We start from the raw sequence: 26,436 nt of genomic DNA on the forward strand, positions 1-26,436 counted from the left end.
ACAGCACAGCATTTATATTTAAATGTAAGCAACTTATATTTATATATTTTCGTGTGTCTTTCAACAACTAAGCATAAAACATTAAACAAAATAGAAGCCTTTATAATCATCACATATACATTACAGCGGAATTCTTTTCTTCACATACCCCAACTGAAGAGGTTGGTACAGCACCCCTGGAGCAGGGAGGGTTGAGGGCCTTGCTCAAGGGCCCAGCAGTGGCGGGCCTTAAACCCCAATTCTCCGATCAACAACTCAGAGCATTAACCAGTTGAGCCACCCCTGCCCCCTTTTTTTTTTTAACGAAATGAAATGGGGGGCACAGAAGCCAAGTTAATTAAAGCAAAAAGAGTTAATAGCTATGATTCATTCTAATAGCTAGAATTGTCCAGTTACAAAATACTAAAGCTAATGACAGCTAATGACTGTTTCAACTGTATAATGTTTTTTTTATTTGACAAACTGTCCATATGATTTGTGATGTTATGATCAGACTATTGTGACCATTGACATTGAGTGTACAAGGTGTTAAAAAAATCCAAAAAAATCTAAACATTTCTAGTTCCTTTTTTTAAACAAGTAAATATACAGCCATGAAAAAATTAGGACACCCTATGCAATATTTTGTTATTTATTAAGAAATGACAATTTCTTATCTTGTTTTGTGCCTGTAGATGAGTGATGTAATTGCATGAAAACAACAACAAAAAATTTGCGCTTTGTTTTCACTTATTAAACAAATAAAATCAACAAAAATGAGTAGTTAATCTGAGGAAAAAGTTAGGACATCCTCACCCTATGCCCTAATAGCGAGTGGGCCCCCCCACCCCCGCCCCCCGGCTGAAATAACCTCAGTAAGATATTTTTCATAGCCATCTACCAGTTTCTGATATCAACTAAAAGAAAGATTTCCTCACTCTTCAATACAGAATTCTTTCAGCTGTTTGATCTCTGAGGGGTTTCTTGCAGGCACAGTCTGCTTCTGAGCCCCTACAGGATCTCAATAGAATTCAGATCTGGGCTTTGACTTGACCATTCTAGAATTCTCAATTTATTACTTTTCAGACGGTCCTCGGTGGATTTACTGGTATGTTTTGGGTCATTGTCATGTTGCAAGGTCCAGTTCCCCTTCAGCTTCAATTTTTTGACAAATGGTCTCACATGTTTCTCAAGCACCACCTGATACAATTCAGAATTCATGGTGGATATCTATGATGGTGAGTTGACCAGGTCTAACCATAATAACACTTCCACCTCCATGTTTCTCAGTTGGAATGCTGTATTTGGTTTACGCTGGTTTATCACTGTTTTATAATATCAATGATACATTACACATTCCTCACAGTATCATACAAATAGCAAAATTGAGTCTTGGCATGAATGACTTTAATCTTATTTAATTGATCACATTACACATTTGCTTTTGTTTTTGGGCTGTATGTATGTTCTAAATGCTCCGCACACACACTGTGGCTGGTGCAGTCATGTGTAATAATGGGTTTATGGAATTTAAAGGATCCTGCTGTACTGAATGGAGAAACACAATACACGGATCAGAATTACAATACTGGAATAGCTGCCTGATTTCTGCTTAATCTGTTCTATTAACAGTCTCTCTGAAATGCAATATTTACTTGTAAAGAAATGTGTATTCATTCAATAAACCATACGACTAAGCAGTGTGGTATGTGCTTACAGAAACTCAAGGTCAGACACAAAAAGGAATAAAATAGCATGTGAAAAGCATGTTTGGGGAGAGTATACATAAAAGGTTAATGAAGTTGCTAAAAAAGAAACATACATCATTAGATGTGTTCACAAAATGTTTTAAAACAGTTGAATTTATTTTTCCAATTGAAGAATCACTTACACTATCTCAAGCATAAACTGTAGTTCAAGTGAATCAACAATACATTTACATTACATTTACATTTATGGCATTTGGCAAAGGCCCTTATCCAAAGCGACTTACATTGGTCTCACAAATGTTACTACCAAACTGTCGTGATCAACATTATGCCAGAAAAATACAGAAAAAGGGTAAAAACTGTACAAAAATATCTAGCAAGCAAAAGCTGAAATCAGCTCTAAAAATTTAATGAACATTCCTTCTTTCATATTCAAAGACTGACGCTTCTGAAAGAATCTCTCTTGTGTGTGCGCGCCCTGGGGAGCTGATTAACTCCCACCATCTCAGACAGCATTAAACCAGCTGGCTCACAGTGTGTCTCCATCATCATTGTATGGAAGTGTAGAGTAACAATCTCACCTCGGCATGTTCCATTTCGCCACACACACACACACACACACACACACACACACACACACACACACACACACACACACACACACACACACACACACACACACACTCACTCTCTCTCTCTCTCTCTCTCTCTCTCTCTCTCTCTCTCTCTCTCTCTCTCATATAAGATACTGCATGAAATAAAGTATCTTATAAATATAATTTCTGCTCAATACTCTGCATTACAAGTGTACAGGCATATCTTTGACTCTTTGACAGTTGCAGGACTACTACAGCAGTAACCATTTTCTATGCAGTAATTTCTATCTAGTCTAGAAAATAAGTCAGTAACTTTTAAAATAAGTAATTTTTTATGTATTTTGTTTGTGTTCATTTTTTTTGCATGCTCTGAATTAACTCGACATTAAGAATATCAATGCCACAAGGTCCAGTAAAAGTAAAAGAAAAAGTAAAAGTAAATGTATGTTTTCATATAAAAGTAAAAGTAAATTTAGGCAATGATGACAGTTAAAGGGACAGTTAACATTTGTTTAACATAATAGAATTTCAGAAACATAAGGAGTCTACCAGGTTTCCTGTACCTGCATTGTCTTTGCATTTATCTATATTTCCCCCACTAGAAAATCCTTTGTTTCTTTTAATAAAATATGTAGTCCCACATAATTAATGAATGATCCTGCTGAATGTTCCTGCTCTGTAAACCTAAAATCCTCATAAGCAGTACCATGTGCATGCGCTTTGAAGGCTTGCCAAAAAAGTATGTTTCCTTTCTTATTTCATATGCCCCTTACAACCTTGTCAGAGTGCTCTCTCAGCACATTTTTCTCACCTCATTTCTGTATGAATCATGAAGAGAAATCAAAAGATAAAATAAGCAAACTGTCATAAAATGAATGAGGGATGGATATAGAGGGGCCTCTCCATGTCACCAGCTCTCTATAAATGAAATGTTTCTCTCCATCTCCCCTTTCCTCATGGACTTTCCTAAACAAATCAAAACAAAGCAGTGCCGTTCTTTTAAAACCTTTCTCTTTAAAATATTTGTTAATCCTTGGATGGTGATTGAAAGAAATGCCAGAGTATATGTGTAAATAAACATTGATTTGAATGATTGCTAGTTAAATAGTTAGAATGATCAAGGACAAATTGGTCAAAACAGAAAGACACAGTGAAATAATTATTGGACCAACTTGGCTGGTATTGGAAAGCAGCAAGAAATACTGACATCTTCTGGCCACTTCGTTTATCACAAGTTCCAGTCCTAGATGGCCAGAGCACTGCTGTGAGTCTGTACCTCAATATCCATAAGACATATCTGGTAAAAAAATGTGGAAAGACTCTAGGGATGGAATAATATGAAAACTTTATCTTATGATAATCGTAAAACCCAAAAGCAGCTTTAAGTATGTTGCACTCTTCTACTAGAGTAGATGCAATACTGAAAAAATGTATTATGTCAAGTTCTCTCACTCATTTTCTACCATTTTATCTGAACTAACTCAGGTCATGGGGAGCCTGTGCCTATCTCAGACATCATCGGGCATCAAGGCACCCACACTCTCATACTACAGACAATTTTCCAGAGATGCCAATCAACCTACCATGCATGTCTTTGGACTGGGGGAGGACACCCCCGAGGCACACACAAGGCGGAGGCAAGATTCGAACCCTGACCCTGGCAGAGTGAGGCGAACGTGCTAACCGCTAAGCCACCATGCCCTCTATGAACTGACAGGAATTAAGATTCTAACCCATTAGAACCCATTATTGTTAATACAGACTATATTCTAGTTATAAAAAAGAGATCACATATTTGTCAAAAGGTCACATAGTTGTCAGCATAAAAATATTCATATGACATTTTTATGCAAGGTCGTAATTCATCATTAGCTAAAAATGTACATTAAATGACATAAAAATGTGTAATATTATATTATATAAATATTGCTGATAGAGTATTATATGATAAATGTATAATACGGCAAACAAAGTAGTCTGGCCTTTAAATGGCTGTTTGCTCACTCATTCAAGAGGGAAAAAAACAGTATTAGGTTTCAACTAAATAAAAACCACAATGGTGCATCTGTATTTAGTTATTAGGAAAGCTACTTGTTAAAATGTTTTAAAGCATGTCAGAATTAGCCCACATATGACCATTTCCATATATAAAATAAACATAAAAATGCATACACAGGAAAATATAAGCATAATTATATACCTCAAAATTTATTTGCCATTAAGAATCAAATTAAAAGAAATAAGAAAACGTGCAAAGCAAAGACAACACTTGAAAGGAGAAAGATCTAAAGATATTGTGCAGGATTTCCAGGATTTTTCTTGGACAAATGCTAGGACAAATTCTTATGCTCCTCTGTCCTCACATTTCTTTTCTTTTCTTGCTTTAAAGTTGGAGCCACAATATGAAAAAGGAAGCCATTATTAAGTAAAGTGTGTGTGATGTTAATGATTTTTGATGCCGGGGAGCACAGTTACACAGATCTGAGTCACAGCAATGTATTTTCACTCCTGGAAGTTCCTCTGTGTGGCAGTGACGGGATGTAGCACATCCACTGGTGAGTACCATCCCTAAAGCAACTGTGGACAAACAGGCACAGGGAACCAGGAATTTAATGCAATGCCTTTGTTTTGCTTTATAGTTTTAGAGTAAAAGACTTTACAGTTTCAAATATTCACTTAATTGTTTCATTACAATGATATAAACATGCCAGTAACTGTAGCTGAAATATAAAAATATTCAAATGCATGTAAAGAATGTTTTACAAAATGATTAACACTGGTGTTCAACACACAGTTTTTGTGACGGATGAAATAATGATGAATATATTTAAAGAATATATAGGAAATGCCTCTAAGAATGAGTGATAAAAACATTAACATATTGTAATGAACGCATTAAAAATAATCCTATGATTTGAATTTCAGCTGGCACAACTGTCAGAGCTGCTGTTATAGAAGATGAATCAACACCTTCAGACTAATCAAAATTAAGAACAGCACCATAGTATGAAGAATGTTAATTGAGCTTTGCCAAGTGACCCTGATGACTAAATTATTATGTGGCCTAGGTGTTGCTATTCACAAAGCACAAGTGGTTTAGAGTGTGGATATTGAGGTTAATGCAGGTTAATTAGTGTGAAGAGGAACTTGGTGATCAGCACAGAGCAGTCAGAGGAGTGATTATCCTTCTGTAAAGCTTCTTACCCTGCCACTTATACATAGGCAGCTTCGGACTAAGAACCGAGGAGTCAGGATACTGCACTGCCAACGTAGGAACTAATCCAAGGCAAAAATCATCTCCACTTCTGCATTTTATCCAGGATGTTTCACTAGTCTGTGTACCACTGTTAATATTGACCCCTTAAAACACCTCAGCTAATTATTCAGTTGTTCGCTCTACTGTAAAGTGCAAACCTTTTATTTGCATATTGGAAAATAATAGGCTGATATTTGATAATGCAGTGTTTATGCTTGTTTTGTGTTTAATGTTAAATCTATTTACAGATCTACAACTTGCCTCCTTCTAAAAAATAAATAATATTGCAATTTGTTTTAAAATTAGCCATTAGTTTATTATCTTAACAATGAAGCCTTATGATGTGTTAAAGATGTGAGAACTTACTGCTTTCGGTTCTGATGCAGAAACGCTGCTTAAAGCCTCTGTAGAAATGGGTGCAGGTGATGACTTCAGGACTGGAACAGCCCACATCTACATATCTCTGGCCCTGGATGTTACAGGCATAACACTGCAGCGAATAAGCTAAAAAAAAAAACATAGACACAAATACTGTATGCTGGTTTTTTTTGTTTGTTTAGTTTATCTTATTTGCCTAGAAATACTTATTTAAATCCAAGCTGTAATCATTTCAAATGTGAGCTAATTACAGAACCTCATCAGACAGCAATCTGGATGTGGGATAATTAAACTGAATCAGGAAATGTTTGGGCATGAATAATGTATGTACTGAATTTAGCTCTTGTTCATATATCACACATTTACATACTCATGCCACAGTTGTTGAAAGGTCTGCACTATGCACAGTGCAAATCAGATCTTAGCCTGGGGCTGTTTAGCTAATGTGTCTGTATGTAATGTAGTGTGAAATGACAACAGCATAAAACAATATAGATGTAGGAAAACGTACTGTAATATCATAACCAAAATATATTTGTTTTTATTGAAAATATTGCATTTATTGATTGAATCAAAAGCAAAATGGTGTAGAGGGTTCTGTTTCTGTGGTCCAAGGTCCTTGTTTCAAGTCCAGCTTACTGTCAGTGTCTTCCATGTTCTCACTGTGTCTGCTTGAGCGTCCCCCAGATTTTACAGCTTTTTCCCACTTCCCAAAAATGCTGGTTGAACTGTGTGTAAATGTATGTGTTTATGATGCTCTGTGCTGGACTGATGTGACATCCAGGTTTATTCCAGTCTTGTTGTTTTTGGGGTACATTCCAAGATAATATAGATACATCTTTGATTAAACAATAATTCAAACAACAATTTCAAAGAGAGCATAACAGAAAATTGAACAAATGGCCATTCAACAGTTCCTCTCTTTGTATTGTGTAAACAGCTGGAATTTTTTTTTTTTATGTTTTTAATCTCAATGTGAATGTTGTGGCAATGGAAGTCTTTTCATATGAAAATATGATTATATGGTGGTACAAAGGGTTTTCTTTCGATCATGTTTTTTGTATCTGGATGATAAGAATAAGAACTTTTAAGTATGTCTGATTTATTATTTACAATACCTACATGTACTGCAACAGTAGTCATGATTTGGAAACTATTGTGCTTTATATAAACTGTGATCTAATTAATTAATGAATATTTCTTAGACATAATAGACAAAATCAGAGTTTTACCAAGTGAAAAAACATATACACCTCTCACAAACAATTGTCTTGGCTGGAAGAGTCAAGTAAGAGACACACATGCAGACCGACATATAAGACTCACCTTGTGTTATAAAAAGTGGCAGCAGTACCCAGCAGCAGTAGAGTGTGAGTCCATGCAATAGTGTTGAACAGGGAGACATGTGTGCAGCTGGAGTTCTTCACACAGCACTGAGTGCTCAAACACTTACGCAAGTGAGAATAATCCTTGTGATGGGGCGCTTAGCACCAGACAATAACACACACACACACACACACACACACACACACACACACACACACACACACACACACACACACACACACACACACACACACACACAGAAACATGGTGCAAAGACTGGCTCTGTGAGGCAATTAACACTTTGACCATGTTTATCATTATTAATCATTATTTTCTCACGTTTCTACGGTCAAGTGATAAACGTGACAATAGTGCGGCTCTCTGCAATGCTTTTAGTTTAGAGTAAGTGCATTTCAATATAATCCAGCCTGAAGGTGCAAATCCTGTCTTATGGACTAACACCACATGAGAAATCTCTCTCTCTCTCTCTCTCTCTCTCTCTCTCTCTCTCTCTCTCTCTCTCTCGCTCTCTAACGTCAAGTGAAATGCTCTTGCTCTCTTGCCACATTATCGTAATTGTTTCAGGCATTTCTTCCCAGAAAAGAGCACAATCACACAACAAAAACACCACAATAACATTTCAAGCTAGAAATCAATAAAAATTACTAATATATAACTTAAATATATAACTTGCAGTCTACTGCAGTGCTGCAACATGTTTGTAGAATTGTTAGCACTAATCTTTTAATAATGTCTAATAATGAAGGTTGTGTAAACAACATTAGAAATATGTCCCAAAGCAAACCATCATTGTTTTTAGATCATTACAGCCGTACTGTCAAAGTAGCTGATGATTACTTAGCGAATGTTCTTATAATTTCTCTGTTACCTGGAGCTGCTTAGTGAGCTCATGCTCAGCACAGCCCATTGCTGCTGTCTTCTTCTCTTTTCTGTTCCTGAGTTTTCTCCTTTCCTCACTGGGTGTCATGACAGGAGACAAGTAAGTTTCACAAGGCTGTGATGTGTTGAACTATGTCTAAGGAGGTGTGACAGAACTACTTAACAACTGTAGGGGCAGGCGTTCAGGCAGAATATTTTTTCCAAGGCTTTTGCAGAATGTGGATGATAATTAAGCAAAACATTGTCATCTCTATTATTGCAACAACATATAATTTTTAAATCATGAAAACAATATAGACAGAATAATATTTTACATGAATTATATAAACTGCAACTATTACACTGCATATTTACTATATAATATTTTCTTGGAAAACCATATGGTTCTCATGGTGTTTGTTGGTGTTAATAAAAATGGATTTCTTGATGCCCACAGACCAAAACAGAATAACATTTGAAGAGTTCAGGCAAAATGAAGATAAACAGAGGAGAAAGGGAGAAAATGAATTATCAGAGAGAAACTAAAAGTGATAATGTAGTAGTTGCCTTAGCACTGTTGACTCCATACTTTACAGAACCTGTTGAGAGAATGGATATAAATGATTGTATAACATCATACTGTACATACATTTTTTTTCAGTTACTTAACTACTGGAAATCCTGCAGCAAATGTAATAATTCTTAAAAACTGATGAACAGTGCTGATAAATGTGCAGATGCATACACAGAAGGGATTAAATGTGATGTTGATTAGAAACACTATTTAGACAACCTACTAACTTCTCCTATAATAATAAAACTAAATTCAGTTGTAAATAACTGATGGCCATTTCATAAAGTTTCTTAGAAATAAACAGAATAATTCAGATCCGCAGTCATTTAAATTTCCAAAATGTCCCAATTACCATTCGAAGAAAATTAAGGTAGTTAGGGAATGTCGATCTGCTTCCCACTATAGCCTCCTTCTTCTGTTATACGTGCTGCTTCACAGAGCTGAGTACAACAGTGGCTTAACCTGATGGGTCGCTGTTAAGCTCCAAAAGCTGTCAGGACAGATTTTCAAGGAGCACTGTAAGCTGATTCTGATGACACTTTAGTGCAGAGCCTGATAAAGTGCATCATGGAATCAAGAAATGTGTGGTGGCCTGAACATTTTTACATTTTTATCATATTGTTTTGTTTGTTTTTACTTTATACAGAGTTCAGGCTTTCTTAAACTGAAATATGATTCTCATATTCAAATGTTAATTTAAATCATAAACAACTTGAATAACTGTCTGCTGTACAGTGCCTCTCTCACGCTTGTCTCTTTTTTTGATGAGACAGAGCTGGAGCATTGCAAACATAATAACAGCCACTCTTTATTTACAAACGGAATTCGTTCCTGTTTGTCATGACATGTATCTATTAAAAAACCTCATCAAATTGTACAGAAATCGCACTTAGCTAGCAAACTTTGTTAAGAAAATGGCTATACCTCTCAAATGATTTTTGTAAGCCAAGACAAGGTTAGAAATGTCATAAATACAAATTTTCCACATTTATTTCAGTAACGCTTTTTTACTCGAATAATGATTTTAAAAATCTTTTAATAAAATTCTCTTAAAATCTTAGCAGAAATTACTGAAGAATAAATCTATAGGAAAAAACAAAACAGATACATCTTCTAAAATCCAGAATTCAAAGGCTTTGTACAGATTGTCACACAGATGCTCTACACTTGCAAAAAGATCTGCTAGCTTGCGATCTTCCACATGAGAATGTGGCACAAACAGGTGCTCGACCCAATCCATCAACCCAAGGAAAATCTGCAGAATTAAAGCAAATAAATTAATCACCACAAAATACTTAAAAAAATGTAAAAGTGCTGAAAAGACACTTTTACTATAAAAGTGTTATATGTTTAACACAATGATCTCACAGGAAACATAAAGGTTGACCTCATGTTATCTGGATGAGCCTGCATGCAGCACTGTATTATCACCATCAGTTTGTGTTCACACTGTGGCTCCACATGCCTCCTACACGAGTAGTACAGCACTGACTCACTGCCAGTGAGAAAGGTGTCTGTTCTTTTACAAGTTATAGCTTGTGTCACAGACTTGTTATCCTTAATTCCAACAACTGTGTTACTGTGGTTAACAACCCTAGTAACTTCAGCAGGAGCTGGGAACAATTGCTTGGATTCGATTGACTAGACACTTTTAAATCAACCCTGCAAAACCATCACTATGAGTCAGGGTCGCTCATTGGTATTTGGTAAATCTAGAATGGGATGGAAAGCAAACTGTCTTCAGAGGTATAGTGAGCAGAGCCCCTTGGATTCAGCCATCCATCTGATGCCCTAAGCCCTGTAAATTTTGGGGTCAGGTGGTATCTCTATGACCACTGTTGTGAGTGTTGCCCAGTGAGCAATGTTTCAGTTGTAAAGTGTCCTGCCAACACCCATCGTCCCCCATGGGCAGTCTACACAGGATTCTTTAGTGCTGTGTGGACCTGACCCACAAAGTAAATAAGGGTTACACAGAAGCCTGCTAGGGTCTAGGGTGCTTCTAGGGTCTGTGACTGTCTGTTTAGGACCTGCAAAATGCCAGAGTGGGCATCTAGCCAAAAGCCATTATGAGTTTTGGCCAAGGATGCCACATTGTCAGTCCAGTTGCTGAGTTACTTTCTAATATCTGTTTCTAGTATATATTTATTTAGATACATATATATGTACATATTGCATATAATATGTAGTGCTACTCTAAGTATGTCTAAAAGTACACTGTGTGTATCGACTATATGTATGAGCATATTGCACATTTTCATCTGTTAATTTTACCTGTATGTTTCTGCAATTTCTGGAGTACGCTCCCAAGAATTTCACTCACCAAGGCACATGTGCTGTGGTGATGTGACAATAAAAGTGACTTGACTTGACTTAATTTAGACATGTCTGGTGATATAGATTGTGTCCACTGTGTCCTACCAGAAAAGAAGCAATAAAATAAAACCTCACCAAAATGTCATTAGTATGGCAGATAAACATCTTCTTTAATGCTGGGACAGAGAAACATGTCATGATCTGTACTGTGTAGAACAGCACATTCTGTTCAATGGGTTGAATGCTAGCATCCAGTCCAATTCGGTCCACTGCTATTATCATGGCCCATTTGGAACCAACAAGCTATGCATGTGAAAGAGACTAACTCAGATAAATGTAAAGATTAAATCTTTAAAAAAATAAGCCAAAAATGATGTCAGTTTGAAAAGATTTCCTGCTTTTTATTTATAGTGTTTGTCTCGGAGCTCGGAAATGTGAACAAATGCTTTAAAAAATGTGCTGTTTAACAGTAGATCCCCTAGATGTCGCTCTACAGCGCAAATATAAAAGTAACAGTTTTGGAAGAATCTTTCCAGAACTTTGTACAGTACAATAGCCCTGATTCTCTGTCCATTTCTTAAGCTATGTAAGTATAACAAACAGAATTTACGTTACATACTTGTGTATAACACTGAGTAAAATATCATAGCATAATTAGAAATTGCTGGTTAAGTTTGATTGAATTATTTGTGCATTTAGGGAAACTGCAGGGATTGTGAACTCTATTGGTTGATTGATCACTAGGACAAGGACATGAGAAAAAAATAAAATGGGCAGGAACACTGAAAACAGTAGGTAAAATAATCTATACCCTGTTGGTTCTGCATTCCACAGCTAGTTAACAATGTATTTTTTCTAACAGCAAAAATGTATGTCATTTCAGGTGGTGACGTTTTGTGGTTTTGACAGAAAAATAATGTATTCCTTTATACTATAAAACATGCTCTTTTTATAAATATCAAGTTAGATCAAGCATAATATTTATCCCCGCCTGAATAGACAGTAATCATATTAATGTTTTGTAGCACAAACTGTAGAATTTTGTAGAATACTAAGCAAAGGACGATGGATGGAAATCCTAAAGCAGACAGGGAAGACATTTCCCCCCTTCCTGTGAGTTAGTTGCTAGAATTCAGCATTCTGAATTTGAGCCACTGAGTCTATACACCTTTTCTGGCACCAATAGCAGCAGTCAAGCAGGTAATTACTTTATGAGTGTATGAAACTGTATATTGCATCTCTTGATGTCTTACTATGTTTACAAATAAAAATGAAAGAAAATGGCTGACTTACCTTGATCATTCATTTCTTGTTTTTGACAAGTTTGATTTTATTATATCGTTATTCATAGTTCAGTAAAGCTTGGTAAGTTTTTAATTATGTCAGTACCTAATTTGAAAAATTACTGGTCGCCAATTTTTACACAAATATGTAATAATTTACCAGTCCCAGAAATTCGCTAATGTTAACTGGAGCTGGTGCCAAACATCTCTAGTCAACTCTGCACCACTTCCAAATTTGCCTTGAAATCATCCCTCCCTGTGACTAGAATATTATCCAAGAATCAATGAACATGAAGTGCTCACTGGAGAACATGTTCCATAATTCTCTGGAAAATAGTTGGTGCTAATGTTATACCAAATGGTTATCTTTTGTATGAAAACATGCCTTTGTGAGTCATGATTGTGAGGGATTTACATGTATGACTGGCATTTGTGAATAAGCACTTAAAAGATCTTGCATACTGAATCACTGTCCTCCTCCCAGTGAAGCTGGCATGTTCCACACACAGGACAGGGTTTACATTCACTTTGAAGTTTCTGCATATTTTCACATTGCCACCCTTTTCTACTACTGCCACAATTTGGGTGCCCATTCATAGAACCAAGCAGGTTGCATGATCCCTTGTCCCACCAGATGGGCTAACTCTACTTCCATCTGGGGTTTGAGTACATGTAGCACAACACATGCTTGGAAGGATTTTGGCTGCAGGTTTCAGATTCAGGTTAACTTAGAAGCCACAGAATCTTCCTAAAACCTCACTGAACACTTCAGCATACATTTTCAACAGAAAATCAAGAGACATTTTGTCAATCTGGTGCACAGCTCTTACTGTTTTGATTTCCCACCAGTTTAATCGTATTTGAGGCCCCAGTCTTGGCTAAACAATGATGCAGAACTTCCGAGAACAAGCGTATTCATACACTTTATTTGTTTAGTTTTACACGCACCTTAATGATGCATTCTGGAAGAATCACTTCTCCTGTACGTGTCTTAAGAACAAAGATTGTCTGATGCAATCAAATATGGTTCAACTAAGCCTTGTACACGGTTTCCTTGAAATGAGAGAAACTGCTTCCCCTGTATCTAATTCTATATTGATTGGTAGTCCTTAAGTAAGGGGTTTATATTTCACCACTGACAATGTTCATTTCATTGAACTTTGTATTACACTCACTTGGCAACTGCTAGTCACATTGTTTAAAGTTGCCTCAGTATCAATATATAGTGTCGTCCTTGTCCTATGTCATACACTTTATGACCACTTTCTTACCCTGGTTTTTTGATTCCACTGAATTTACCATAACAGTTGCTCTGGATATGTCCGGCCTTGTTTTCTTGCTTTTGCACATCAGCGAAATGTGGCCAAGTGTGGCACATATGCTCCATGCAAAAACACTCACTTCCACTGTGGTTTGACTTTGCACAAAGGTAAAATTTCTCTTTGGGTGTTACAGGTTGCAGGGACATTGCATTTACTTTCAGTGAGTTACTAAGGTGCTGCATTTCCTTCAACATCTTTAGGTCCATGGCCTTTTGATAGGCGCGAGTCGTTTCAGTTAACAATTTTCTTTGTATCGACTTGCTGTTCAAACCACAAACTAACCTGTGCCACAGCTCATCACTTAGACTGTCTCCAAATTCAGTGTTCCCCTAGATTCTTTAACAACGCCATGTATATATACACATACATATATTAAACTCATAATAACAGATACTACAGATGCATGACACACCTACTGTATTAACACATCACTGATGAATTGCAGGTTTTAGTGAAGTAAAGAAAAGTTAAACCGATAAATCACGTGAGAACTTTTTACACCCTCAATGTGAAATTATTGTAATTGTGTAGAATTAAATCAAATACAATAAAACATTTTATGAAAATTAGAGGAAAAAATTACAATAACCTGGTTGCATAAGTCTGCACACCCTTTTATAAAGAATGAACCAATCACTTTCCATCTCCTGTTCAAAAGTAATTAATCTACAGCTGTCATCAGTTTAATTATACTGATTAACCCAAATAAAGATCAGTTGTTTCTGAAGGATTTTGTTTAAATGTTCTTGGTTTCATCCAACTTCTGAAGCCAAGTTACAAAAACATGCACAATATTTCATATGTTGAAAAGTAATCAGCAGAGGGGTATATGAAAGAATTTCAATAAAATATCAGTCATTCCATTGCCATCATCATACAGAAAATGGCGCACCAAGAACATGAAGTCCTGCCAAAATGTATGAAGAGAGAAATATTTACCAGGAAGGCTGCCAAGAGACCTATGACAACAGAAAGGAGCTGTAGAAATATCTGACAAGTACTGATTACGCTCTGCATGTTCCAACAATCTCTCGTATTCTTCAAATGCCTGGGTTGTGGGCATGGACGTAAATTTAATTTAACATTAGGGGGGGACAATAAATATAAAAGTTCTTGAGCAATTTTTGAAGGGGGGGGCGACGACACAAATAATAGTCTAATTTTACTTATAAAGATATGTTCCCACAGTGAAAACATTTGCTTTTATCATTATTATTGTAGCATGGAGACTGCGTTATGGTTATTTTCAAAGTTTTTCTTCAAAGAAAGTAAAACTATCATAAAAATAATAAAAACAAGGAATTAAAAAATGTTTAAAATTTTATTTAAATTTAATTAAGACACTTAATAACAATAGAAATTGATTATACAAAAAAAATACAGTGAGGTCAGTTCGGACGTAGCACAGTGCTCATTTAGTAAATGCACAGCTAAACAAAATGCTAATTGTGGCCGTTAATGTTAAGTTAACATTATGCCAAGTCGTCCCAAATAAAACAATGCATGGGAAACGGCTTTGGCGTGTTAGCTGCAGTGCACTATGCAACAAGCTATTGTAAACAAGCTAACGTTAAACTAATATAGCAGATTCATGGAAATTACATCGGTAATCAGCATTTTTGCCGCAACTAAATTATGAATGAATCTGCATCAACTACATTAAAGAGAATCGCTTTATTTAAAATGAATAAGATACCCTACGTAATGGAGCTGAACATTAACTGAGCCGCAGCCACACACCTAGCTGACTCGTGTGTGCAGGGTAAATGAGATGAAAGCAGACAGTGGGTCAAACCACTGTGAGGAAGGGGAGGGGGAACTCAACTGTTTCTAAATGCATTTTTTGCGTTTTTTTTCTACTTACACAATTATTTAGGTATACATACATATTTTATTCACAATAGAGAGTACTATATTTTTCAAATAATTTTTTTGGGGGGTACAACCCTGGGGGGGGGTGGGTGTCATGTCCCCTCCGGGATTTACGCCCATGGCTGTGGGTTGGAGAGGCTAGACAAAAGCGCTTTTCTCACTAAATTATATCCAAACTAAGGTCATCAAACTAAGTCACACCGGGTGGCAAAATGTGTTCTGGAAAATCCAAAATGGAATAAGAATGCCTTCATTCCAAAAGGTTTGTTTGGTGCAACAAAAGCTCATCACCTACAAAAACACCATATCCAGGGTGCAGCACGGTGGTGGTACTGTAGCATATCATACAATAGGGCTGATTTTCTAATGCCACGATTCATCTTTCAGTTTAATTTTCGATATATTGATTTGATGACATTGCATATGGTACAAATAAGATATAATCGACTGTAAGCTGATGAAGGCGTGTCTCAAGAAACACAGTTAACTTAATAATGGTTTGTTATAGTGGCATGTAATCAATCAGAACCGATTTAAGGAAACATTAGGTTGCAGTCAAACCAGGTTGGCGCACTGCTGTGAAAAAGTAAAAATATTCGTGCGAGCAGAAACAATAGTTGAGAAAACAAACATTTAATGAGTCTGTGGAATTACTTTGTATATAAAAAAATTAGTGCATCCATTTCCTCTGGCGGTTTAAATTTAATGTGCTAACGCTAGTGCTAACACTAGAGCCAAGTGACTGAAACATTATAAACTAACTGAGACTCGTTTTATAAACAGAATCTTTTCTCGGTGGCCGGTATGCCGAGTTGTACGTCGACTCTCGTCGAGATAATATACAGGACAATCAGTTTCATCGTTATTCTTGTTAAATTCATCTATCGCAGTTAGCTAGCTAGACAACTTAGTTACCTCGGACGTCACGTGACATCACGACTCTTAGCAACGTGATCGAACTTCGAATGAATTCAAATTAGTCTAATTCTGTTCACACCCAGAAACGAGTTCGGTCTTTTCGTTTACATCTGTTGCGTTACAGGAAACGAAACAAACAGGATGGTGGATGCATTTTTAGGATGCTTTGGAACTTTTAACCACTTTGATAAAAAGCGTAGGCAAGTACAGCTGAGAGACATGGTGCACTTGGAAACTTTGCGCAGAGAGAGAAATGAGGCAGAGAAAGATCTAGAGCTTGAGAAAAAGAAAAAGGAGGAGAGAAAGCTTGTGAAGCAGATCGAGTTGCATAAGATAGAGAAAAGAGATTCACTTTACTGGATCAAAATTAAATGGCTGATAAAAAGAAGAGAAGAAAGGAAGGAGCTTGAAATGTTGAGAGCTCTGGATTTACATCTGGACTTGGATCTGGAGAAGCAAAGAAAAGTAAAAGATCAGAAATGGAGCAAGATCATGGAGAAGAAACACCAGAAAGCATACAGGAAGGTAAGATTCATAATTACTAACTTAATGATAGAATTATTTTGATAATTGTCGTCTGTTCATATGCATTTTGGATTAATCAAATTATTTAATATAAAAAAATATTTTAAAATTGATTTATTTGCAGCATTTTAATCGTCTAGTAATACTACAGCTCTCTAAACTAGACTTAATTTAATAACAGATCATTAATATAATATTATTGATATTTGCACCATAAGAATATTATACTATTACAATCAAAACGAGACACCGACCCCAACGTAAGGTGACGGTACTCGTTTTTTTTATGGTTCTGCCAAGTCTTTGCAAGCTCAACTGATCTTTTTAAAGCTCTGATTGTTTCAATTCCAACCAGAAAAATAAAGGCAAAATAAATATTTACTAGCTGTGTCTAACTGTGAATTTAGATGTAGTGTCAGTTTTGTTAGTAGTGTTCGCCTTGAGGCCAGTCATTTTGGGGTGTGTGGAATTGACTTGAAAGTTTGGGGTTGAAAATCAGTGAATCAACTTTTTTTTGGGATTGATGTCAATATAAACCGAAGGAGCAGGATGACAACTTAACCACTCAACACTCTAAATTAAAAAGAAATTAAACCATATGTTTATTTATACTGTTGGGTTGTAACGTAATGCACAGACAGGATAGAGTACAAGTCTTTAATACATTGGATAAATCTAAAACAGGTCTGCAGGTTTTGTATTTAGAGATATATTTGAATATCTCTATCTTGACTAGACAATAAAAAATTTAAGCCCAATAGCGTGATACCATAACCACAATGCTTTGTGGTTATGATCATTCTACAGTGATAAACTGTGTTGTATTTTTGCCAAACATTTTTTAGAATTAATCCCCAAAAGTTCTACCTTGGTCTCATCAAACCTTCTGATCTGCCACATGGGGTGATTTAGGCAGGCTTAGAATTTTTTTTGTTACCAAAGACGTAAAGAATATGGGATATTGTTGTCTAATGCTGTTGTTGTGTAATGATGTTGTCTATTAAGGTTGCTGCATGTTTTGTGGTTGCCTCCTTCATAGGTTTTTGGTGGACATCCTGTTCCTGGTAATTAAACTGTGGTGCACCGTTTTCTCCAGTTGTTGATGTTGGCCTTTATGGTGTTCCGTACAACATCTAATTATTTTATTGTGATCCATCCCTTTTGATATGAGATTATTTGCATGGCTTTGGCCTCGGCAGTCAGGTGAACAATATAAAAAAAGCCTACAGAAACAGCAGAACTTTATTTGGCATTAATTACAATAATGCCACTTCCACCTGCAAATTTATAAACACACACACACACACACACACACACACACACACACACACACACACACACACACACACACACACACACACACACACACACACTGAGACCAAAGCAAACCATTAAACATGATTCCACTCTTTTTATTCCTTTTTTTTTCTTCTTTTTCTTCTTCTAATCTGTGGATATCATAGATTCTGGAAGAAAGGCAGGAGCTTGAAAGGCTCAGAGACCTGGATGTCCAGCTGTACCTGACGGACTTGGATATGGAAAGGCAAACAGATGAACAGAAAAGAAGAGATAAGCTGGAAAGGAAACATCAGAAAGTATCCTGGAAGGTAAGATATGTAATTACTAAATTGTAATGACTGAGTTGTGGTGAGGACTAGGGCTGCAACTAAGAATTATTTTGGTAATTGTTTAATATATCTCCATTTATTTTTGATTAATCAGATTTTTTTCCTTATATCTAAACTTATTTTAAAAAGTATTTCTTTGTCAAGAATAATTAGGGGTAATTGAATAACAGATAGTATAACGTTACAGATATTTATCCGACAATCTGCTTATGTCAAACCAAAATAAGACACCAACACTAATGTAAGGTGACAGTAAACAGTTTACTGTCTACAAAAGAGATCAGAGTTTAAACATGGCATAGTCATAGGATGTCACCTTTCCTACATACTCTGGTGCATCAGTCACTACACAGTTGTTCCAAACTGCCTTTGGAGGCGACATCAGCACAAGAACTATGACTAAAGAGCATCATGAAATGGGATTCCATGGCCAAGCATCTACGCATCCTAAGATATTTAAGTTCAATGCCAAGCATTACCTGGAATGGTGTAAAGCATGCCACCACTGTACTCCACCACTGAAGTAGTGAAAATCTGTTCTCTGGAGTGATGAATTTGGCAGTCTAATGGATGTGAATGTGGTATTGATGTAAATTTGGTGGTGGGGGATAATGGCCTGGGGCTGCTTTTCATGGTTTGGGCTAGACATTTTAGGCTTGTGCATCTCATTAATAACACATGGCTGCTAATTAATTTTTCTAATGATTGTGGAGTTAGGAAGGTGTTCTTGTTTTTTCCCCACCTGGTTTCTGAATGTTGGGTTATTTAAAAAAAAAAAGGCTTAATTTGGAAATCCGCTCTATTATTTTCCCACATGCCGTCATTTTTTTTCTCTTCATACTGGAAATAACATCCCCAGCTGCCAAACATAGGTCTTCTTTCGTATTTAGAGATATTCATCATGCTCTCTATTTTGACTAGAGCCCCAATCTCTTAAGAGAAACAGCCCAATAGTATGATGCTGGTACCACCATACTACACCATGGCTATGATGATTCTAGGGTCATAAACTGTTGTTTAACAACTTTTTTTATTTTTTATTTTTTCTTTAGAATTATGCCCTATCTTGATTTCATCAGACTTTAACACATTTGCCACCAGACAGTTTGACTTGCCACCAGGGGTAATGTCATTGGTGGGAGCTGTATAAATAGGTCATAATTTTCCCTTTAAAAAGTTTTTTGTTTGTTTTTCATTTATATTCTTTTGGTATATTGTTTTCACCCAAAAACCCTGCATTTACAGTAAAGGGAACTTAGATAATTTAGGTATTCCAGATATTTAGGGAGCCTTAGGTCGGTTAATACCCTGACCTTCTGTAAACCTTAACCACTGAGCCACCACTGCATCATTAATAGAGGGTCAGGATGGTGAACTAAACATACAGAGCAGCATTGTGGCTCTTTCACAGGAACATTTGCCTGTTTAGTGCATATATTTAGTCACATTAAAATATAATCTTTAATATATTAAGCATCACAATAACTGAGCTAAACAAATATGGAGTAGTGAAGGACATGAAGGGATGTAACCTGTAAGCCAGAAGAGTGTGTGTTTGTGTGCAACTGCTATTAATCTGGGGATTCCACTGTATACAATTTGATCACATAAACACGATATCCCAGTTTGGTCTTTTAGATGGCACCAATAAATTACACCAAGTTTTCCCTGACTGAAGGCATTTAGATATACTTTCACCCCTTTGTTGTTGTTGTTGTTGTTGTTATTATTATTATTGTTATTATTATTATTATTATTATTATTATTATTATTATTATTATTATTATTATTATTATTATTAATTATTCAACTCTGTAATGTGTTCCAGCATTTTAAATGCATGCTTAATCTAAATGAAGATTTGTAGCGGTTGCCATGGTGTGCTGTAGCTAACTATCAAATTAATTTTTTTCTATTAGTTGTTGTAGCCCTACAACTACAGCTGTTATTTTTGCAGATACATGTATTCTAAAAAATGTTATATACGTGCACAATTTAATGTACTAATGAAGAAAGTTTTTGTTAAATACAGGAACGCACAAAGCGTAAGTACAGACTGGCCAGGCTGGAAGATATGGAGAAGATGAGAGATATTAAAGATTTAGAAGACAGCCTGACATTTAAGGATTTAGAGAGGGAACTGGCTGCACCAAAGGAGAGTTTTGCACAGCATCATCAAGAGATAAGGAAATGTGAAGAATACAAGACAGAGATAAAGGAGGGATTAAGAAGGGATAAAATGCTGCTGCATGTAAGACCAATGCATAGAGAAGTTGCTATTGAAAGAGAGATGGCAGAAGTGAGAGAAATGAGTATCCTGGAGAACAAACTGGGTGATAGCAATAAGCAGGGGAATGTGACATGGATGGAAATTGACGAAAATAATCAGGGAGTGGAAGAATCACTTCAAGACATCAGGGAACATGTGGAGAAAAGTAGGGAAATGATGCTAGAGATGGAGAGAATCGGAGAGTCAAAGAGGCAAATCTCTGAGATAAGCGAGAAGGCAATGGGGCAGACTGGAATTCTGACAGAGAAACAAACAGAGATTACGATTGAGCAGGACAAAAGACAGAGGAAGCTGCTCCCAGAGCTGCTCTCAACAATGGAAAAGCAGAGAGAGGTGGGTGAATTAGAACTAAACAACAAAATACTCTTAATACAAAAAGAAATAGAAATAAACAATCATAAGATGGAACCGAAAGAATGTGAGAGAGAGGAGGAAATGAAGAATGAAATGGCAAAAACAATAAAGGAGAAATGCAAGTGGATAGAGTTGCAGATTCATAAAGAAAGACAAGTGGTGGATATGGCCCTACTAGAGAAAATGGAGAGAACAGCAGATAGACAGGACATGAACAGTGAGCTAATGAAAGAGATCCAAATAGGGGGTGAATTGCAAATTAACAAGACAGAGATAGAGAGAGAAAAACAGCAAGTACAAGAGGAGGAACACTTCTGGGATCCGGGAGACCTGCCAAAGTCCGAGGAGGTTTCAACCGAAAAGGAAGAAAGTTTTGAAATAGATGAAGAACTGCAAAAGTCTGAGGATATTCAGAATCGTTCACCCAAACATGAAGAAAAGATGCAAAAAAACTGTGAGCTGATGCAGAAGCTGTTCCCTCAGACAGTCAGGCCATCATTGCAAGAAGAGAAACAGAATGTCCAGGTGACTAAACAAGAGGAAAAATGGTGGACAATGAAAGAGAACCTCTGTGATTCTGAAAGCCTGCCAAAGTATGTGGATATTCAGAATCGTTCACCCAAACATGAAGAAAAGATGCAAAAAAACTGTGAGCTGATGCAGAAGCTGTTCCCTCAGACAGTGAGACCATCATTACAGGAAAAGAAACAGAACGTGCTGTCAACAAAACAAGAGGAAAAATGGTGGATAATGAAAGAGCACCTCTGTGATTCTGAAAGCCTGCCAAAGTCTGAAGATATTCAGAATCGTTCAACCAAACATGAAGAAGGTTTTGAAATAGATATAGAATTGCATAGCCAGCCGGATGAAAAGGTCCAGAGAAAAGAAGAGATGCTCCTGAAAACTGAGAGGCAAAGAAATGAGGAACAAATAAAAGAAAGACCGAAATATTCAGCAAGTGCAGGAGGCAAGACAGAAACATGCAGAAATGCAAAAATTCAAGAAAGAGCAAATGCAGATGATGATCTACAGTATGAGACACTGAACTCATCATTGTAGAAAATGGGAAATAGGGACAGGAAGACTAAACACAGACTCCATCAGAAATATGCAACACCATCAGGAAAGCTCTGAGCTCTGGGGAAAGAACATCAAGGGCATGTGGAATCTTACAGTTACAGAAGAAACAAGCAACTGGACAAAATGAATTAAGGAATACAGGGATGACGAGACAAAATGCAAAAAAAAAATTGCAGATGTTCCCACATACAGTGAACTTATCATTGCAGATTGAAGGAGATGTAGAAAGCAGACTGAACATAGTCCCTGCAGAATCCATGTCAACAATATTTCTGAGGAACCTGAATCTCAGGTTTTCACTCATTCGAGTAACAGCAGAGAGTCTCCAGAAAACAGCCTCTATTATAGCGATACCTTGGAAGATTGTGGGGGGAAAAGGACCTTGATTGGCTGGATCAATGAAAACCTAAAGGACAATCATGAAAATGCAATTGCAAAGAGCAAACATGGGGATAGGTGTTACCTTATGAGTAAGTTTTTTCTTCCACTTTTCTATGAACCTCACTTACATGTAGCCAGTATATTTTCACTATAATTTTAAAAGAAATATACCCCCAAAAATGTCATCTGATTCTCAACTCATCCTTTTTCTAAACAGGATCTACTCATCAGTGGATAACTGAGGCAGCAATTCAACAGCAAAAAAGAGAGAAAGAAAAGAAAGTAAGAAAAACTGCTTGAGGACTGCTATAGAACATGGGAGGAAAACAAAGAAAAAAGAATTTAAAAAATAGAGAAGGAAAAGAAGAAGGCTAAAAAAGAATGTGAAAACAACTTGAAAACGTGCATATTATTATATTTGCTAAAACAACATTCTTCTCATTGAGAAGTCGAAGGTGTTCTTGCACAGCAGTGCATGTCATATTTATTAGTTTTACTACTTTTTTTAATCTGGTTTAGTTTGCTGTGTCTTAAATTACCTGTTTGTTTATATTTTCGGAAATGGAACCAGGTTAATTGTTGCAAACTTTGTAAGAATTCCTGTAGAAGAAGATGGCATTGGATGGAATTCGTTTGGGAACTGTCAGAATAAAAAAAGGCCATAATTATTATTGGGGTAAGTAAGATATTATCATTGATCAGAACACTAATATAATTATATATATAAAATGTTATCTCCATTGCTGTGGGGAGGCTTTTCATGTTCACCATTTTCATGCTCTTGAGAAACGATCCACTGCTACCAGTCCACTGCGATGTGGGTCCACAGGCTTTGCGGTATGGGGAGAGGCTCTAGAAAGACCTGACGGTAGTTGCAGTGGTGTCTTCTGGACACGCGTCAACGTAGTTGTTAACATCTGCAGCCAGTGATTACCACTAGAAGGAGAGCAGGTGTGTAATCATTAGATCACTCTTTGTCGGATGTTGATGGGTACTGTACATATTTCTTTGTGGGAGGGCATTTTGAGGAAGTGGCCTCAGTACTCTGGGCATGTTGGACCTCCCTTCATAAGATCCTAATGAATGGGAGTGTTGATGACTGTGGCTGGGAGGATGGGGTCTCAAGCCAGAAATTTGGTCTCAGGAGAGGGTGTCTGCTTTATAATTTTTGGTCCCTGGTTGGTAAGGTATGGTAAAATTAAAATGGGCGAAGAAGAGGGCTTACTTTGTTCCTCAAAAGCAGGTTCAGTCTCTTCAGTCTTAGATATACAAGGTTTTTATGATCCATAATAACCTGGAATGGGAGCAGGCCTCCTCCAGCTATTGCCCCCGATTCCACAAAGGAGTGACTGGAGCATTTGCACTTCTTTGTTTTCACCATGAGTTGATGCTGTAACAGATGTGCCAATATGGTGCATAACAGGTCTATGTGGGCTTTGTACGTTGTGGAGTCAATTAGGATCTAACTGATATACTCTATGAGCTCAATAATTCCCAGTAGATTTCATTGACAAATCACTGGAACACAGCATGCTGCAGAAGCTTCTTCAATATAGTCTTCCATGACCTGGGTCTCTAGGATTGATAACGGGTAAATCCTGCACTGGGAAGGTGATGTGTTAGCAGGAGGTCGATTGGTGCAGTCCTACGGATGGTGAAATGGTAACTTGGTGGCATGCTCCTTCTTAAATACTTTCATTAAGTTTGGAGTTTGGGGTTCTCTATGAAGGCAGTAAGACATAGAAGTGAGAGGTTCTGCTTTAGGCAGCATCTGGCAGGTTGTCCAGTCGAAAGGCCACTGTGATGTACCGAGACAAGTCCATGTTACACTCCTTGCACACCCTTTTTTGCCTGTAAGGCCCAGAAGATAGCTTGTTGTGCTGGATCATTTCATCCATGCTGCTCTACCAAAGTGTGGAGTTTAACGGTGTAATCAGCTGTTGAGTCCCGGCCTTGGTGTAGTTGCAACACCTTCCCGGAAACCGTACTTTGTGCAGAAGTCGGCGTGAGCCTAGCTTAACAGTCTTTCAACCCTAAAGTAACCCTTGACCTGGAAACACTCAATACTCGGTCAAGGTTTCTCTATGGTGGTGTGGTGGGGGAACTGCCATTGGCATCATTACAGAGCGCCCCTCCTAGGAACTCCTCCTTGGTCTAAGGTACTAGTCAGTTGGGGGGTGGGGTGGGGTGTGTGTGATGGAATTCCTCAGTAAGTGAGGGATCTAGAATGTTGTTGCTGTCTACTCACTATCTTTCCTCTGGACCCTATCCCTGTCAATCCATAAGATATTGGAGAAGACCCCTCCTCCAGGAGCCGAGGATGGTGAACAATGTAGTTCAAATGGAGGTGGAGTGTCCATTTTGTGGCCATTGTTGGCAACACAGGGGCTCCGAATGGCACATATTACAATGCCACAAATGTTCACAAGTTCAAATGAAAGCGAAGGGATCCAGACAATGTCACAGCAATCAGCCATGTACTCAAAAATGTACTCAAGTGAAATATGTGCTTCTATGCTGTTATTTTTGGTGTTTACACAACTAGACCCTACTTTTTTGTTTAACGACACGTCTTCTTGCCAACCTATTTCAGGGCTTTGAAGTCTCCTCCATGATGACACATGGACGCAGCTTAAAGAACACCAGGACACACACACACGTGCACATACACAGACACACACACAGTACAATGTGGGCAACTGACACTGTTTTTGGTTTAAAAATAGAAAACATTTTATTCAGTCAGTGTTAAGCTCAGATGGAAGTCACAGTTACTTAAACAATCAGGAAGAGAATCGAAACAAAAACGTCTACCATGAGAATGATATTAACATTTATAAGTGTGGCGGTTTCGACTTCACACTCACTCAAAAAGAATAGTATTAGAAATATTCCTCAGAGGAAAAACAGGCTGGGTTAAACGGAGAACCTCTTATGTTGAAGAGAGATCATTTTTCACATTACAAAAGGCATTATGGCTAGCTCCTCGACCATGGATGGCACATGCCCAGACGATCCACAGCCACTTCCAGGACAGAGGAGACACCCGACGCATGTGGCAGGGCATACAGACGATCACGAACTACAATACAGCTTCACCTTCCTTTGATAGAGATGCTTCCCTCCCAGATGCGCTGAATGACTTCTATGCTCGGTTTGAGGTGCAAAACAATGTAACAGCAAGAAAGCCCATCCCTGCTCCCCAATGACCAGGTACTCTGTCTATCCACAGCCGATGTGAGGAGAATTCTATGTGGAGTTAAACCACGGAAGCTAAAGGCACTGCACTTGATAATCTCCATTGCTTTGCTGAACAATCAATAAATGGATACTCTACTGTATGAAGTTTATAAATCTGACAAGTCAGTGTCTGAATCGGTGTATAACAAATTATACACATCTGAAATGAGAAAGTAAGTGTGCTTACCCCATTTAGCAAGCGTGTTTAGTATAATTTAGCCTTAATAATCCACAGTATGTATAGGCTGTGTCGGCCCTAAAATGTAATTTGAAAATAACCTGCATTTGATTTACTTTCATGTCTTTATGTACACACCGATCACAACATTAATCTTCCCACCATATTTTCTTGACTTGGTTCATAATTGTCAAAAAACATGTAATAATTTGTTTTGACGCACTTATAAATGCTTCATGTTAATGGCTTCCCAAGTGTTTATGGGATTTTAGATCAAATCTGTGTCAAATAATTTGTTTGATTCACTAATAATTTATGTGAAGAGAGAAAGAGAGAGACTGGTGATTATTATCAC

At 37.2% G+C, this 26,436-nt stretch overlaps 2 protein-coding genes across 8 annotated transcripts; one reads left to right on the forward strand and one right to left on the reverse strand.

The window, feature by feature from the left end:
• Positions 1–4,389: 4,389 nt before the first annotated feature.
• On the reverse strand, positions 4,390–7,414 carry LOC125145583. Its single transcript, XM_047819041.1, has 3 exons — positions 7,245–7,414; positions 5,907–6,044; positions 4,390–4,861 (listed from the first exon to the last, which is right to left on the reverse strand). Exons 1-3 carry the CDS (start codon positions 7,321–7,323, stop codon positions 4,668–4,670), a joined length of 411 nt encoding a protein of 136 aa, XP_047674997.1. The 5' UTR covers positions 7,324–7,414; the 3' UTR covers positions 4,390–4,667.
• An 8,203-nt stretch (positions 7,415–15,617) lies between these two features.
• LOC113637750 (golgin subfamily A member 6-like protein 22) lies at positions 15,618–26,196 on the forward strand. 7 transcript variants are annotated; one of them, XM_027138599.2, is made up of 7 exons: positions 15,618–16,930; positions 18,394–18,537; positions 20,591–22,752; positions 22,881–23,118; positions 23,235–23,339; positions 23,417–23,614; positions 25,257–26,196. In XM_027138599.2, the coding sequence occupies exons 1-3, from the start codon at positions 16,547–16,549 to the stop codon at positions 22,259–22,261; spliced, it is 2,199 nt and encodes a 732-aa protein (XP_026994400.2). In that variant the 5' UTR covers positions 15,618–16,546; the 3' UTR covers positions 22,262–22,752; positions 22,881–23,118; positions 23,235–23,339; positions 23,417–23,614; positions 25,257–26,196. The 7 variants fall into 7 exon arrangements, with proteins under 7 accessions (XP_026994400.2, XP_047675076.1, XP_026994398.2 ...); XM_047819120.1 differs by having other exon boundaries at positions 23,493–23,614; XM_027138597.2 differs by having other exon boundaries at positions 22,881–22,945.
• The last annotated feature ends 240 nt before the right edge of the window (positions 26,197–26,436 follow it).

This window comes from Tachysurus fulvidraco, chromosome 9 (genome assembly GCF_022655615.1).
Source record: "Tachysurus fulvidraco isolate hzauxx_2018 chromosome 9, HZAU_PFXX_2.0, whole genome shotgun sequence".
In the NCBI taxonomy this organism is placed as follows: domain Eukaryota; kingdom Metazoa; phylum Chordata; class Actinopteri; order Siluriformes; family Bagridae; genus Tachysurus; species Tachysurus fulvidraco.

What these genes read in the sequence shown, in the direction of transcription:
- LOC113637750 (XM_027138599.2), top strand. Translation starts at nt 16,547, where the DNA reads ATGGTGGATGCATTTTTAGGATGCTTTGGAACTTTTAACCACTTTGAT. An exon ending in ACCAGAAAGCATACAGGAAG is followed by an intron (nt 16,931 to 18,393) that starts GTAAGATTCATA and finishes TGGATATCATAG; the next exon opens with ATTCTGGAAGAAAGGCAGGA. An exon ending in ATCAGAAAGTATCCTGGAAG is followed by an intron (nt 18,538 to 20,590) that starts GTAAGATATGTA and finishes TGTTAAATACAG; the next exon opens with GAACGCACAAAGCGTAAGTA.
- LOC125145583 (XM_047819041.1), bottom strand. Translation starts at nt 7,323, where the DNA reads ATGTCTCCCTGTTCAACACTATTGCATGGACTCACACTCTACTGCTGC. An exon ending in GCCACTTTTTATAACACAAG is followed by an intron (nt 6,045 to 7,244) that starts GTGAGTCTTATA and finishes TTTTTTTTTTAG; the next exon opens with CTTATTCGCTGCAGTGTTAT. An exon ending in CTGCATCAGAACCGAAAGCA is followed by an intron (nt 4,862 to 5,906) that starts GTAAGTTCTCAC and finishes GTTTGTCCACAG; the next exon opens with TTGCTTTAGGGATGGTACTC.